Here is a 17,321-nt window from a genome sequence, read left to right on the forward strand (position 1 = left end):
TTTGATAGTGTGACTGATAAGTACTATTTCTGACTATTTTAAAGCTCATTATGTTACAAGTAAAGCCAGAGTTCACTTCACAGTACAACAATTTCGGAAACAACGAATATTTATTTGGGAAGGACAAAAGACGATTAATATGTGACTGCAATTATAGAAATGGACACACATGATATATTGCACACAAGGAAATTTGCTGCAGTTCGTAAAGATGGCCTTGACTGAAGCAAGGCCATCCTGGCATTAAAAACTCAAATCAATTTGCCACTAAAATCAGTTTTACCGCTGGCAATGTCTTTTTAATTAGTTTTTCGTGAACATGAAGAAACGTTAATACACAGAAACAGTAACCTAACGCAGACAGCAAGGCCAGATAGAATTGTATTCAGCAGTCAATGATAAAAGTGCCGTCCCTATACACAAGGACTTCAGACAATTAATAAAATGGTGATAATTTTTTAACAGGCAGATGCATTGTATGCGAAGGTATACGTTGGCAAATCGCAGGCTTTCACAGTCCTTCGTGTGACAACAGGTGAAACAGTGACGGTTTAAGATTTGAATGCATGAAAGCGAGTAGAACAAATATAGAAACCTACATTCTAATTTGGAACACTGGCTTGTTTTTGCTACGATTTTCTAACGGACTCACTCTTATACAACCACCTAACCTAGTAACAGAAAGGTTAAAATGTCCAATATGGTTTAGGGTAGTCTTGGATCAACATTTGTCCATGTTACTCTATTTTGTGTCAATCAGCACCAATGAATACACTTGTCGGCAAAAGATATTCTTTTAGAGGATAAGATTTAATTTGTAGTCCAGTGCATTTCAAAGAATGTTTTATTTCGATTTGCCACCAGCTAGATTGCATTAACCTTTTTACAAATCTGGTTTTTGATTCCACATTACAGGTGTGCAGACTGTATTTGGATGAAAGTTTCTTGTGGTGAAATTACCTGCGAATTTCGACCTGCTACAGTGCAGGAATCGTGATATGACTCATCTAGAACCGAACAAGGCATGTATCAACCTGCAACCAACAGTTCGTCAAAACATCGTTCACACACGCGCACTGGGTTCTTGGAAGCTGCCACAGTGGCGGTTCGCGATGAACATTCGGCACAGAAGATTCCTCCACAGTGACGACAGTGATGACGTCGTACCGTGAGAGTGAATCCCCGGCTGCAGGCCGAGCACTGGGGGGCGTGGCGGTCATCAGTCCACTGGCGTGAAATCGTTGTGGTGTGTTTTACCTGTTAAACAAGTCATATTTAATGCACACGCACTTTGCAACTAAAGACTGGGGGCAAGCAAATAAACTTATGCCCAAACATACAAATAGACAATTAATTGATATATTTGAAACATCCTTGAACGCAAGCAGGTGCAAGTTAGCAAATGGATTAATTATTTGCTTCAGGAAGCAAGTTTGCATCCAAGACGGGATTCTGTTGTTCATTGGAGGTGGCAATTAGTTGCAAAGAAAGCGAAAAACAGTCTAGAGTCTCCCGCGGTGATTTAACGATTTTAATTTCCGCAGGCGTTAGATAACGGCCGGTAAATACTACCCGTGATTATTAAACAGTAGTAGTAAACTTCAAAGAACTGAATTTAATTTGCAACACAAAGGTTAGAAAAAGTTTTGGTTCAAGTAAGGTCCGTTTAAAATCAAATAGTTTGTGACAAATAAGTGCATTCTTACTTGCAAAGCTTGATTTTCTCTCCCGAGCTCGTGCATGGCTGAGTGTGCGTCTTCTAATTTTCTCTGGATGTCAGCAATCTTGGCACGAAGTTGCTCAACCTGTTGCTCGGAGTTAAGGCAGCGCTCCAACAAAGCGCGGCGCTCGTCGGCGTTACTCTGCTCTGTCGTCTGGTGGCAAAACGACATCAATAAAGACAAATACTCAAATAGACAACCTATATGTAGAATGATTTGCCACAACTTTACCAGACAATCTCTACATTCTAATGCGTCCTTCTATTTTCCGACAGTATTTTGCAACAACTAATTCTTAAAGCAGATAGAATTTTGCAACACTAAATCCTTTTAATTTATGGTGAAAATACGTAAAAATAAAAAGAACAAAAAAAACATATGACCAATAGCAACTGTGAATACCTGAAGTTGTACGATCTGTCCCTTCATGTCAGCTTTCTCATGATTTACAGCTTCGAGTTTTTGGGTTGTTGTAGCCCACTCCGATCGTACAGTGTTGAGATTTTCTGATAAAGCCTTGATTTCCATTTGAAGTCGAGATTCACTCACTACACGTTCTGCTTCGGCAGTTTCCATTTCCCTACTCTTTTCGTCCTACAATCAATTAAAATTCTTAACTGGTGATAATGGTATGATCAGGCGTTTGGTAGAGAACAGCCATTTTTTTCCTACTGTAAACTTTATGCTATTGGTTGACATATAGTATACTATATGTATGTCATATAGGGACAATTAGTAGTAATTTGTCAAATGGAAGTGATTTTTTTTAATTGATGATAAACAACGAGGTTATAAGTACGCGTTTGCAGGTTGCAAATTCCAGAATGTTCAACAGCAAAAGGTCTGAGACACTATAGTTTGTCCTATACACAGCAGAATTTCGAGATAGGATACGCTGCACAGCTCGTAACGGTTACGATTTTATTTTGATTTTCAGTTCCTTTACAACATCAGTTTCGGCGATTTGGTGCAATCTGTTTACACAGTAAATACAAACTTACAATCTGATTTTGAATTTCCGTCAGTTTGTCGCTTTTTGACTTCAATTCGGTTTCGAACCTTTCCTGGGCTTTCGTGTGTTGCTTCTTGTCGTTGGACAATTGCTCTTCCAGCTTGTCAACCATCGACTGAAGCTCGTCTTTGTGTGAGGTCAAAATTTCCTGAGCGGCATCCATCGCTTTGATTCGCTCTTCAAGGTTCTTGCTGAAATATTCGACAAAAATTATGGTTCAAATCAAAGTTGGCTATATCAGAATTGTAAGCAGACCAGAACCCGACTTTTTTAAACGCGGTAAATTAGGTCACAAATGTGACCTTGCCTAACGTCAAGCCCTAATCAAGCTTATTTTATTCAAACTGAAGCCCAAACCCGAACATGAAAAATCTGGTTCGTCATAATTCTGGGTATAACTACCACATAGATTTCCAGCGCCTAATATTTCCACATGCAGGAGCTAAAACTTGTTGGTTATTTCAATTACATTGAATATACACATGCTAAGGAGTTCTTTACAACACTGAGACCAAATACCGCATGCACCCTTTTTCACCCTAAGGTTTGCCAACCTTTGGAAAAGCAGTAGCAACAAAAAACGCACCATTTTTATTTTTGGATGACGGTTAAGTAAAGTATTCGCTATTACCGTATCAAGTTTCCGCATGTTCACACAAGAAACGCATTTTTTCAGCATAAGTATTAAAAGATTGTACAACCCAATCTAACATGTCAGCACTAAACAACATCAGTTTCTAATAATAAAGCAGTGTTTTTAAGGAAAACGACATCGATTCTACTCACGCTTCAGTTTCCATTTTTTCTTCCAGTTGATTTTTCTCTTCCGTCATCTTTTCCTGTTCCTTCTTCATCTCGGCAACCATCACTTGGTGTGATTCGCGTTCTGCCATCAAATCGTTCGCAAACGCTCCCTTCTCCTCGTTCAGTGTCTTAATCTGTTACAAAACAAAAAAAGACGACATTAAAAGAAAAAGTTCATATGTCCCAAGCTGTTCTATTTGAATAAGAAACCGGTACTGATGATCATACTATCAGAACCAAACATTTAGGACATAAAAAATTGTCTAAATTGAAGACAATGCCAAAACTGCCCAAATGCTGCAATGAGGTAAATTCATTACAAAAGCACCAAACCTTTACATGTTGACATACGGCTACACTGATGAGACTTTACGGGCGAAATTATTGTGCACTGTCTGCAGGTTACAGAATACAAAACTGTTTTTATTTGAATAACCAAAATTACATGCCCGTGTTTGCATCGGACAATTACATAGGTTTAAACGCTTTGTATGCAAAAAAGCACAAAAAGTCTTACGTGGGATTGAAGATTTTCTCTATGTTGTTTCCATTCCATTAATCTAGCATCTTTCTCCTGCACAGCTGATTTCAATTGTTCGGAAACCGATGTCAGTTTCTCTTCGGTGTGATCAAACTCACGGCCCTTTTCTTCCAGTTCAGCCTGCAACACAAATAAGAAGCTTAGTTGCAGTGTATCCCGTATATATATTTACAGATTACAACCAGAGCTATAATATCGCCCTTGTGTAATAAAAAGATACTCGCAAAAAAACATGGCTTCATTCTCTACAATATTGAAAACGATACAAGAACCTACCGTATGCAATGTGACACTACAGCATTTTATTCTAAAATTTTTAGTCTTTTAAATCTTATTTGTTCCCAATTTGTCGATATTTCAGACTCCAGATCGATTATTGCAGTCCACGAGTTCCCTTTTCAAAACAGCTGAACAAGAATTCACCTCTAATAACTGAATATATTCCACTTTTTCGTTGAGTTCTTTCTCCATGTCGAGTTTGCACTCATCCAAAGTCGAGTTTTGCTTCTTCATTTCACTCAACTCCTTTTGAATGGACTCGAGTTTCGAAAGAGTTTCCTCTAGTTCGAGTTGTACAGCTTTTAGATTCATGTTCGACGTTTCAAGATCCTCACAAGATTTCTATGCAACAACAAACAACATATCCTACCTTGTTAAAACGACTTTTTTTAGTTTTTATGTTGACAAGATTTTGGGACTGTGGTTCAAAACAAAAAGAAACATACTATTTCAAGCTACCTTAGCATTACACGGAATAGTATTTACGAAGAAATTTGTAACAATTTAAAGCACTTTGTTGGGTAAAGTTTAACAGGTGGTGATTAATGACAGATTCAGGCAACAAAATTAAACACTGCTTTTTGCTTGTTTTCATTGTAATTTTAAACCTTTTATTTGTAGCATAAGTTGCCCTCATTTAAACACAGGAACACTGAAGTTGAGCACAACACATTCCCCCATAAAATTATGAAATTTTCAGTGTCAAAAAACAACCCAAGAGCATTTACTTACATGACAACAAAAGACAACGAAGCCAAAACTTAAAACAAAACACAAAAACACCCACAACTCACCTCCAATTTTTCCTTTAGATCGCTTGCGTCACGCGCGTGACGTTTGGTATCGGCTTCCTTGTCGATGACGTCACTCTTAAGCATTTCCAGTCGTTCCTCCAGAGCAGCGATGGAAGCCAGGTGCGCGCAGACCTCCGATGAAAGTCTACAACGACGAGACGAAGCGATGTAACACATTATCAAGCGAAGTTTTCGTGTTGGTTAAGATTAAATAAGTTCCCCGCCGGTGGGTGGGCGATTTGTCGCTGATTTGTGTCGCTGAAGGATAAGCTCCGTAGCATCACTGCGTATTTAGCCGGCACACTTGTTTTCCTATCGCCCTGAGCGTTGCCAAATTACAGTCGCCTCAAAAATACGCCGAATTATTGTAATAGTCAACGAGTTTGGCGATCGGAATGCTAAACGTCAAATACTGGCTATCACGCCTGAGCTACAATTATACAATAGTAGAAACGCAATAAACTTTGTGGATTGGATATTCAACGTAACAAAGCTGTCATAGCATGATCGAAATAAGCCTTAACACTTATGCGTGTGATACTTCTGCAACTGCCACTAAGTTTAAACGAGTCTTTACTTAAGTTAGTGAAATGCAATCGCTGGAATGTACACCACTTTAACTCCTTAACAAAAGACGCTATATCTTTTGCTTGCACACGTGTGTTCAACGACTAGCCGATTCTACTTCTATTTTCACAGGCTTCCAACATACATTCCTCACTAGTGCAAACTTATCATCGCAGACCGAAAATAACTTTCAGACTTACTTGTTTTGCTCCTCTTCGTTGCGCAACGTCATCTCAGCTACCGACTTCTTCAACGCGTCGACCTCACTCTGACGCTCAGCTAGTCGCGCTGTTGTGTCACGTGACGTACTTTCCGCATCATTGCGCGCACCGAGCTCGGCATCAAGTTGCTCGCGTAACGTCTGCAGGTATATTACTCGTAAAATACGAAGCAGTTATACATGCAGGCATTAAATCCAAAATATATTTTCTTATTGTACGATAAACCTCGGTTAAACCGGATTCAGTTAATCCGCATCTTCGCCGTATTGGGACAAAACTTGAGGTACAAATGATTTGTAATGTGGTAAGGCTTTCTGGGTCTTCGCCAAATCTGGACAAAATTTTTGGTACAAACAGGTCCGGATTAATCAAGGTTTACTATAGCTAAATTTATTAACATTTTTTTTAGTTTTTTTTGTAGTCCGACAAAATACATTACGCAATTTAAAATCGTTGTCGAAACTGTTTTCATTTGAACAATATGTAAAATGCTACAAAAGATATTGCTGTTAGCAACTTAGATTTAGGCTATTTAATGCTTGTTGATCGTTTTTCAATTTTCCCAACTGCTTAATATGCGAATCACTCACCTTAATTTCTTGCTCAGATTTCTCCATTGTAGCTTTCATCTCATCTCTTGCTTCATTCAGTTCCTGCATCAGCGACTGTAGCTTGCTCTCATTGGATGCAAGTTCGCTCTGCTTATGTTCGATTTCTTTTCCGAGACTCGATTGTGACGTCAACATGACCTCTTCAGTTTCGCGCAGCTTCTGAACTAGCGAATCGCGATCTTTTGTTAAATCCTGATGCGACCCCTTCAATGTTTCCAACTGGATTCGTGTCTGCGAAAATAACAATCCGAACCATTTTTTATGTGATTACAAACGCTGAATACCAAAAAACTACCCAGTAATACACTTTAACAGAAAGACAAACTCAACAACATAGAAGTTTTTACACCAACTTCTGCCACGTGCTAGATCCACAGAGACATATGGGATTCAAAACGCCAAAAGATGCAAAAACTTGCATATTGTTACTACAATCCAATATCATTCACAGTCTACTACAATGCGTTTCGTCTTTTACCTATAACAAGTACGTTCCCAATTGCGGAGAGTTTATGCCTTATTACGAAAACAAGACAATTGTTGAAGTCTTGAAACCACAAATATGAATATGTTTTGGCAATGGGAGGCCTTGTTTCATACACTATTGGCTAGCAATGATTTTGGTTTGGAACTTTAGAGAAAGTAAGAGACCCTCGTGCATTTGGGTTTCGGTTAAAAATGTACCTGTGTTAGTTGTTCATCCACATTCCCACGTTCCGTTTCTTCAGTAGCCAGTTTTTGTGCCAATGAAACACCTTTTTCTTTTTCATCTTTCAAGGCAACTTGCAGCGATTCAACTCTGAACGAAAATAAACGAATTTTTTACGAATATTTCTTGAATAGCGTTTTGCGACCATTTTAAGTCACTTTTGATGTACAACGCAAAAAACAAAATTCCTACTTTTCTGCGTGTCTCGTTTCCATGACAACCATTTCCTCCTTCCTTCTCTCTACCTGCTTCTGTGCTTCATCTTTCTCGTGCTCAAGCTCCCTTTTTACCCTCTCTACTTCTGCTTCGAAATTGTTCCGCTGTGCTTCACTTTTATCGAGCGATCCACGCAGGTTGGCGACCTCCACACTGTGATCCTGCTTCAGTTGGTTTATCTGGGTCTGCAATCGAAAAAAAAATCATCGGTTTAAGGACCGCAATCCATTTTTTTTTCTACTGTGGCTTTCACTGAATTATTGTAGAACGACTAGTGGATAAAATAGTATTGTTAAAAACTGCTACTAATTTAATGCATTTTATGGGTAATAGCTAGGGATGGGCCGAGCCAAACCAGAAACCGAGTACTCGGTACCGAGCATCGCTGTTTTTGCTGCTCGGTGCTCGGCCGAGTAGTTGCACAAACTGACCCGAGCACCAAATTTGCATATCATACCCTGCTAACATACGTAAGTTTTGTTCGAAAGGGTACACAAGAACAAAAATGACAGTTTATTTAAATGCGTTAAGATTGTAAAACAAACGCATACTACTGGGTCTGCTTAAATACACCACTGGTGACGTAAGCGACCTTGTAATGCTAAAACTAGCGTGGACAAGGGCAGTGTTTTTTTAAGGTGTTTTGGGGGACCGAAACGGTCCCCCAAATTTCTCCAGCGGTTTCCCAAAATGGCTATTTAAGCAAATATGGCTATTTTTGGTATTAAAATGAAACACTTGCGGTCTCTTAAAACTACTTAGCGGTCACCCAAACCAAACCCTAAAAAAAACCCTGAACAAGGGGATGTTAGTGACGTCATAATGCACCCGAGCGTGCTCGGCCGAGCACCGAGCATTAACGTGAGATGCTCGGTGCTAGACCAAACAGAACACTTGTAATTTTGGCCCATCCTTAGTAATAGCTATAGTTTTATTGGATTGTTGGAACACGATGCTTTAGCAAAATGCTTAACTGAAAAATTATAGGTTTACATGGTAATGCAATAACGGACATCAGCCTAGGAACGTGGCCAATTTAATATTCCTGTCAGCCCTACGAATCTGTCTTTAACTATCAAATATCGAAAATTACTCAAGAATGAATTATCAACAAAAAGATGAACCTTTTGAGTTTCTATGTTGGCTTTCGCTGTCTGCAAATCGTCCTTTGATTTTTGAAGCTCTTTCACTTTCTCGTCGAGCGATCGTTGAACGGAGTGCAGATGATTTTCGATGTCTGCTCGCTGTGTCACATTGGCCGCCTGTGCACCCAGCAATAATTCACCTTTCGTCTGTAAAGAAGATTTTCTTCGGTCACTTTAAGCATGATTGGTCTACCAAGAGCGGTAAGCCGGCCGGGTTCGGGCTCGAGTTTTAATAAAACGGGCTTGAGGCCTAAGTTTTAATTTGGCATCATTTTTGTTTCCACCAACTATCGGGCCGGGTTTGGGGCTTGTACTTTCAGGTTTGGGCCCTAATTTCAAATCGGCTTCCAACTTTGCACCTCAATTTTAATATTGATAGTCTGTCAAGGAATTGACTGGTTTGTACAGTTGATACAAATTACCTTCAGCTCAGCTTCAGTTTGTAAAAGTTTCTCTTTCTCCACGTTAAGCGAATCTTTAAGCTTGGCAATTTGCTGTTCAGATGCTTGAAGCTGTTCCTCGGCCGAGCTAAGACGCAAGTTGGCGTCAGAGAGCTTGTTGGACAGCTCTCTCGTTGTTGCGTTGTGTTCACTAGAGGCGAAAATCGGAAACAAGACATCTTAATCACGTATTTTTTCTTGCCCACTGAAATTTTTAACTCCGCACTATCGTCAAGAGTTTAAAAATGCTTTTTTGGGCAGCAATATGGCAAAGTACTACTATATAATAATGTGTATTAACCTCAAACTAACGGATGCAAATGGGTCCGTGTAGGTTTTTTTCTGAGAATTATACAAAGTAGTTAGGCATAAAAACACGAGCATTTGTTTTTACATCGTTATTTCTTCATCTCGTAAGTTTTTAAATTGGAATTAAAAAAATCCCACTTTATATGGTTTACAATCGTGTTAATAGTTTCAGTCCATTCCTTATACACGTTTGATAGGGACAAAACAGAAACTAACTCAGGCCGAGAACCCAGAAAAAAACACGCGTAAGAATTGTGCAAACTAAATGTTTTGAAGAATCAGTTGTAATCCTGACCTATACGTCAGAATATACCAAAAATAAGCCACAAAATGTTTACCTTGATTGTTCGCGAAGCTTCTGTTCTGCTTGGTCCTTAGCTCGCCTCAAAGTGTCGTTTTCCTCACCAAGCTGGGCACGAGCTAATGCTTCTCCCTCGCCCGCTTCCATCTGTGCAATCAAATGTCCACGTTCCTCCCTCAATCTACACCACACGGAAATAAGATTCTTGGTGAAACCGTTTCACCATTAGTGAAAGCAATATACCTTGTAGACACGGTTTATAAACGTCTACAAAATATCAATCCACTGTAGAACGTGATCCTAAATAGGCAAGGGGGTGTGTGTAAATGAATTTTGGAAAGGGGATTTGGTTAACAAATTTAAATATTTACCCTTTAACAACATCACAGTGTCAAACAGAAAATACAATTGCGAAAATAGTGTTGACCACTAATTTCATGATGATCAGACCAAGATGCTTTTCGCCAACAACCGAAAAAAGAGTGTTAAACGTTTTGCACCAGACCTCACATTAAACTTGCCTGATGTAATTTTCATAACTTTTACAAAATGCTAACATAGACCTAGAGTAGCCTATCAACTGCCTAATTGTCCAACTTACTTCTTTGCTTCCTCTACCGCCGTTTCCCGTCGACCCATCTCGTCATCCAGTTTTGATTCTGACGTCACAAGCCTTTCCTAAAATACACCACAGCAATTGTTATGTTTGATTGTTGTGGAAAATGGAAAAGTACGTTTTTGTTAGTGTAGGCGAATTTGCTGTATACTAAAATCAAAGTTCTTGACCACATACATTTAATCCTTCGATTTCCTGCAAACGTAAATTCATCTCGGCGTTGAGCGCGCTGATCTTGTTATTTGCATCTTCTGCATCTTTTCTCACATCAGTTAGTTGTGTTTCGATCGTCTCCAAGCTTTTCTGTTTGGTTTTCACTTCATCCTCCAACTGTGCTTTCTGTAAAAAAACAAATAAGTTTGAAGAATTAACTTCTATTTGGTGTTCAGTGTTTTCCTTGTTGCAAAAAACTATATTTTTTGCCCAACTATATTTTTCTTCCTTTGTAGCAGAGGTTCTCAACCCTTTGTTCGCACATATATTTTTCTTCCTTTGTAGCAGAGGTTCTCAACCCTTTGTTAGCACCGGAATCCTTTTACAAATTTATTAGGTTTACGAAAACCACGTAAAGTTACCATAAGCTCTTTATAGGAACTTGCTTATATTTGTTTGTCTTCACGGACCCCCTGAAAAGTCGAAAGCATGGGAGGTCCAGAATTCCAAGTTGTGCTTTATACCAAAAACTATTACTTAGCTGTATATAAAAGACACTTCAGAAACATAAGTACAATTTACCTGTAGTTTGAACTCAACCAGCTGCCTTTCAGCTTCCAGAAGTTTATGCTGAGTCGATTGTCTTTCTTCTTCAAAAATCTGTTTCGCTTCAGACTGGCTCAAGGCTAGAGTTTCAGTTTGTTGTAGAAGCTGCAACACCAACAAAATTTGTTAGGATACAAAAAACATATTTCTTTCTTGGTATCGCAAACCTGTTGGTTGTCAGCTTCAGTTGCTTCAAGTTTAATTTTAAGTTGAGCAAGTTCAATTTCAAGTTGGTGTCGTGTAGAACTGCTGTCTGATTCAAGTTCACGGTTGGTTGATCTAAAACAGCAGGTTGATATGCACAACATTTTTTGGTACATGTATTTTTTGAGTTTTTTTTTAACCTAAAATCATTTGTGTTAGTCCTGGGTTTATCCAGAGTCAGTAGACAAAATAAGTAAGTATTTTTGTTAATGTTTCATAATTTTACAAATCCATTCAGTCAGCAGAAACCATACAAGACACAAAAGGTTAATGCTGTACAAATAATATTTAAGAGAGTTGACTATGTACAGTTTACCACAAAACTGTTGAGAAAATTCCAACCATACAAAAGTTAGTTAATATCAGTGGTGGGATTCAGTCGGTTCGAACTGGTTCTATAGAACCGCCTCACGAAATTTTATGAGATCAGCGAACCAGTTAACATTACTAGTTACTTTCAATGGACTTTTTGTAACAGAACCGACCGAAAAATATGACTTTTGTGATAGAACTGGCTGACAAAAAAATTGAATCCCACCACTGGTTAATATATAACCAGCTAAGAATAGAAGTAAAGGCCAAGCGTAAAACTTATTTCTACTTCAACAAGGGTGCTTACTTCTGTCAAAGTTTTATGCTCATTTATAGCTACCAATGGACACTTACTGCAGTTCATCACATCTGACTTCCAGGTGATCACTTTTGTGTTTAAGTTGTTCCACCACTGTTTGTGCTTCTCGAAGTTGGAGTTGTATGTCATCTTTTTCTGATACAAGTGAAGCAATTCGGGCATCTTTCTCAGTTGCAGCAGTCTCAGCTTGCGACTTGTATCTAAAATAATTTCATGTATGTAATCAAACAACTTCAGATTTTACATTACATTTTGCTTGGAAACAAGAAATCTTCAATATAACACATTCGGCATAAGTTTTTTGTTAGATTGTCAATTAAGCAACTTTTTGAGGTTGTGTCTAGACTTTCTGAGACTTGATTAAATGGAGTTACTTTAAAACTAAACTAAAGACAAATATTCCAACCTTTCCAATTCATCTTTAAGTGACTTTAGCTTTTCTTCAGCAGCAGTCTTTGCATGATTAGTGCTTTCAGAAATCAGCTGAAGCTCTGTATACTTGGTTTTCATTTCTGATGCTTCAGAAACATGATGCTCCATTTCTGTCTTTAACCTGGAGTGTTAAACAAACAAATGATCTTTTAATACCCGACAATTAACAATGAAATGTTTTCCTTTGCAAAAACAATTATAAAACCCAAGGGTGGGTGTTTGTATTAGTTATGTAAGATTAGTTGTTTTTCATCAGTGGGTGCGCACAGTTTTTGTTAGAGGTTTAAAAAATGCTAAATAACTTAGGATAGAAATTTAAAAATTATTTATTTTAAATAAGGAAGGTGCAAGAATTGGTTGGTAATTTCAAAGAGGGAAAGATAAGGAACATAGAAAAAACTGCCTTAGCTTTATTTAAAACTGGTGTACTCTAATATAGTTAACCTGTTTAACTCTGCGACCAGACTAGATTTTTCCTCATCTTTATGTTTGGACTCCACCTGAAGTGTGTTTGCTAATGCTCGTAACTTCTCAAGATCAGCAGTCACTAGCTTAAGTTCCTCCTAAAATAAATTATATATGTATTTATAATGACTCATAAAGCACATATTGATACAATAAATACCATCCTCGAGATGGGGTCAAAATACACAATACTGGGATACCGAACAAGATTGAAAACATTTTAAGTCTAAGTACAGCAGTTTTAGTGCTTTGGAAAATGTGATGCAGCATAAGAGTAAAATTGTATGAGAAGGTTAAACTTTGCCTCCGACTCCAAAAATTCCTTATCAGGCAGTTACAAACTTATCTTTTTATCAATGATTTGTTAAGATCCATGGCACCAAGCTAGTTAAGCATATTATTGAATTAAGCAGTTTGCTTGTATGACCATCCATGCCAGTAAATTGATCATAAACCAATTTTTTCAGGGGGCGAATATTTAGAGTACCTTACCTGTCTTTTCAGTTCATTTTCACTGTGAATTTTTTGCAGTTCATCCTTATGTTGCTGGAAAAGTTTAGTAGACTCATCTTTAGCTGCTGCAGTTTGTACATTCTCCATTTTAAGACGAATATTTTCTGCCTGAGTAACATATTCTATTTTAACAAAACGAAACGGGTCGAATAAGCAACGAACCTTTACCACATAATCAGGTTATTTTAAAAAACAAATGCTCTAAAACGTTCCTAGAATTAATACAAAAAAGAAATGCTATAGTCTGAACAAGAATGTTAAGCTTTTCTTTTTTGTTCATCCGACAAGTATAACAAAGTCATATGGAAGTTAAAAGTTAAACTAGTGGTTGGTTTTATCAAGATATTTTGTACTTTACACATATATATTGTTTAGTAACCTTGCAAAGCAATTCATTTTGTTTGCCGAATTTAAAGTTTAGGTACACCTAGCACTCATGCAGCATTAACACCCACCTTGTACTGATCAAAATCTTCCTGAACTAACTGAGCTTTCCTCCTTGCTTCGTCCAGCAGAGTCTGGAGATGCTGTCTTTCTTTTTCCACTTCATCACTTTTCTTCTCGCTCTCTAAGCTCATTTGATCCATAAGAGTCTGAACTTGCACTAGTTCCTTCTTGAGCACCATCACATCATCTGCTCCTGGCCTTTGGATCTGATTTGAAAAACACAAGATGAAAAAGCTAATTAATACAGCTTGCAGCAATTATAAAACATATGATTTAATCACTGCTGCAAGGTACTAATTGTTTTGTTTTGACATTTTTCCACAGGAGGAAGTATTTGGCACACAATCACACATAGCTAAGTTTTTAAAAATCATTGAATGAAGTAATGAAATAAAGAGTCCTGGCCACCGATATACATGAAAACAGATTATATCATGGAATAATCATGAAATGAAGACTTAGAATAAAGACCCCTGACCACCAAAAACTGTTTAATGCTTTTGTAAAAACAGGTCATCAGCTGTTATTTATATCAGGGAATAATCATGGAATAAAGAGACCGCACACAGATAAGGATTTAATGCTTTTGTGAAAACAGGTTATCAGCTGTTATATTATGTACAAACATTATTGTTTACATGGCAGGCATACATGAGTGTTTTACTATTGGCGTGGAATGTAGCCATTGGGGCTATCAGATGTAACAAAACCACACAGGATACTGTACTACCATGGTGCACAAGGAAAACAGCAAAAGTTGGACCAATGTGGGTTCCAATTTTAAGACAAAGCAACTCATACAAAAATCAGTAAAATCATATTCAATTGTGTTTTTGTCTGTTTTCAGTCGGTATATTTTTTGTTTATTGCAGCAAAAATCACAATAACAATTCGCCACAAACTTTTTTAAAACATTAATACCTTATTCATTGCAAAACAAAATCAATCAGGCAAATCAAATGTAAACTTAGCAAAACTATACCGGTACTGTTAAATTAGCCTCTTTAATTTAAACAACAATAAAAATCGCATTGATTCTGATAACACTGTTACCAGCAGAAACAAAAGTTCACTCTGTGTACCTCATAGGTTCTCTACAAAACAACTGTAGTAAACATTCAGTTCAATCAACAACAAAAAATACAGAATGATTGTGGAGCGTATCATAATCACATTCATAAGCAGACAATAGCATTTACCTTTAGAAAACTTTCAAGGCTTACACCTGGGGGCTGAAAAAAGTTTATTACGTTAACCTTTAAAAATTGAAGTCCATAAAAGTTGAATAATATTTTCACAGATTGTTACTCTTTTTAAACAGCAAACTATTTACAAAGGGAATTTTAAACTGACAGAGGAATCAAACCCACCAGTTGTGATTCAAGGTCTCTGATCCAACCAGCTGCCTTCTCCAACTCAACACTTTGGTTTTTGCTTCTTTCTTCTGCATCAGCTTTTTCACTGACAGCATTATCTTCAGCAGCCTTTGCTTCTGTACATACAAATTATGTTGACTTAGAACAAGCCCACAAACTATATTTTAACATTCCAACAAAATTGTGCAGAATATATTACCAACATTATTCCAACCCTAAAAAAAAACAAGATACCTGCAGCAATTTTTGCAGAAGCAGCAGCTTTCTGTTCAAGATTTTGCTTTTGTTTTGCAAGCTCCTCATTTGTGGCAACAGCTATCTTCATTTGCTGTGTAACCACCTCAAGATCTTAACATAAAAAAAAACACAAAATTAATACCTTTGCAGTTTTTTATTGAACAATGCAACTACCACAAACAAAACTGTACGCAATATCCAAAAATCTAGCTTAAATCAAAATATCATGCATACCATTGGTAAGTTGTAGCTTATCTTCTTTTAAAATCTCCATTTCCTTCTTAAGTTCTTCACTATACCACTTTTCTTCACATAATGATGCCTTCAGATCCTCTACATCACCTTTTAAGATGTTGACTGCTTCACCCTCACTAATATTGTTGTTAAAGAAAACAAATGATCATATTGTGGTAACATTGATTAGGGGTTGTTTATTTTTGTACACCAGTCAAATTGGTATTTATGTTAAAAGACACAAAACATAAGCACACAAATCATCTTTTTTATGCACCGAAACAAAGACATTTTTTCTTGTCCACAAACTGACTTTTGTTTTTATTGTGTAGTTGCAGTGGGCTTACCATCTTTCCAACAATTGTGCCCTCTAATTTGTTTATAACATTTTAACATTCTGCATCTATTTCTGGCAAGGTGAATGTTTAGTGCAACTGTGTTGTTATGACTGTTTTACTCAGCAAAATAAACTCAAATCAACCTAACTCACATATATACACAGCTACGGTACTTTGAAATTCAACAATTTTCTTTGCAATAAAGTACATGCTAAATGCAGAAAAATATACATAAAAGTTAAACTAATAAACCTTTGGTTCATGTGTGAGTTAACTTTTGGGATATCTTCACCATCATTGGAAGTTACCCCATTCTGCAAGCCATCATTCTGTATGGTATGATTGTGAACTTGATGTCCAGGACCCACACTAGGAGGGGGTAAAGCAGTATGAGCGGGGCTTGTGTCATGAGCTGTAATTGGTGATTTTACAGCATCTGTCACAAACAATGTTGTTTTAAAAAGTGAAAGAGATAAAATTCACTAATATATTTCATAATGGTTCGCCAAGGAAGAAAATAATAGCTGAAAATGGTTGGAAACCATTACCCCAAAAACTGAAATGGCCTTACAAATGAAAAATTCTAATTTTAGGTTTTTGAACTAAACTTTCAGCCAAAAACTTTATGCATATCACATTCAAACCATTGGGGTCCATTTAATGGGTTAAACTAATTTAAACCGACTCAAGTCAAAGTAGTGAAAAAGTTATAATTAGGAGAAATGTTTACTTGATTCATTGGATGGTTCCTTGTTGGGACTTTGATGTTCTGGAGGATCAGCAACTGGATGAGCAATGTCAAAATGACTTTTTAGTGCTTCTGGGGAGGGAAGTGACACCATACACATGGGACAAATGAAACCCTGTGAATAGAAGATGTTGATTAAATTGGGCAAACATAACAAACAACTTGATACTCTGAGATAGTTTAATTTATCCAACATGACCAAAGTGGAAAACTCACAGTTTGCTCAGCAGCAGCATTGCCAGATGTTGTTTTCTGTCTCTGGCCATCACCACTCTACAAAAAAATAGGATAGGAAAAATTATTAAAACAAAAACAACGCTGAACTGTTACTATTTTACTATATGTGATTGTAAACGAGCAGTTTCCTGTAATTGGTGTGTAATAATTTACTTTTGCACACGACTACTATAAACGTACCAGAGACAAGTAGTGTGCAAACACATGGCGACTGCTGTGTTTTTGTGTTCTAAAACTGTTCTTTAAATCATGTCAATTAATGCAAATATGTCTAAAATTACTTACCTCGTTCGTTCGAAAGTTCTTTCTTAATCGATTAAGCATTGTCCTCTGCCTTTTCTCGCCTATACAATGTTGTATTAAAATATTCTATGCTAACAGAACTAACACACAAAACTTTAAATGTGTTTAGTA

The 17,321-nt window shown here is 37.2% G+C and overlaps 1 protein-coding gene across 1 annotated transcript; it reads right to left on the minus strand.

Annotated features, from left to right (window-relative positions):
* Positions 1-91: 91 nt before the first annotated feature.
* LOC145223020 (uncharacterized) lies at positions 92-17,308 on the minus strand. The gene is made up of 31 exons (XM_080089304.1): positions 17,193-17,308; positions 16,887-16,943; positions 16,653-16,785; positions 16,175-16,358; positions 15,585-15,721; positions 15,348-15,461; positions 15,108-15,229; positions 13,746-13,943; positions 13,270-13,398; positions 12,757-12,875; positions 12,287-12,433; positions 11,916-12,080; positions 11,213-11,324; positions 11,022-11,150; positions 10,464-10,625; positions 10,272-10,348; positions 9,708-9,851; positions 9,043-9,211; positions 8,600-8,767; positions 7,452-7,660; positions 7,235-7,349; positions 6,530-6,781; positions 5,919-6,079; positions 5,152-5,296; positions 4,502-4,699; positions 4,055-4,198; positions 3,520-3,671; positions 2,723-2,924; positions 2,124-2,315; positions 1,707-1,874; positions 92-1,257 (listed from the first exon to the last, which is right to left on the minus strand). Exons 1-31 carry the CDS (start codon positions 17,229-17,231, stop codon positions 1,030-1,032), a joined length of 4,671 nt encoding a protein of 1,556 aa, XP_079945430.1. The 5' UTR covers positions 17,232-17,308; the 3' UTR covers positions 92-1,029.
* Positions 17,309-17,321: the final 13 nt, after the last annotated feature.

Source organism: Phallusia mammillata, chromosome 4, assembly GCF_965637545.1.
Source record: "Phallusia mammillata chromosome 4, kaPhaMamm4.hap1.1, whole genome shotgun sequence".
Taxonomy (NCBI): domain Eukaryota; kingdom Metazoa; phylum Chordata; class Ascidiacea; order Phlebobranchia; family Ascidiidae; genus Phallusia; species Phallusia mammillata.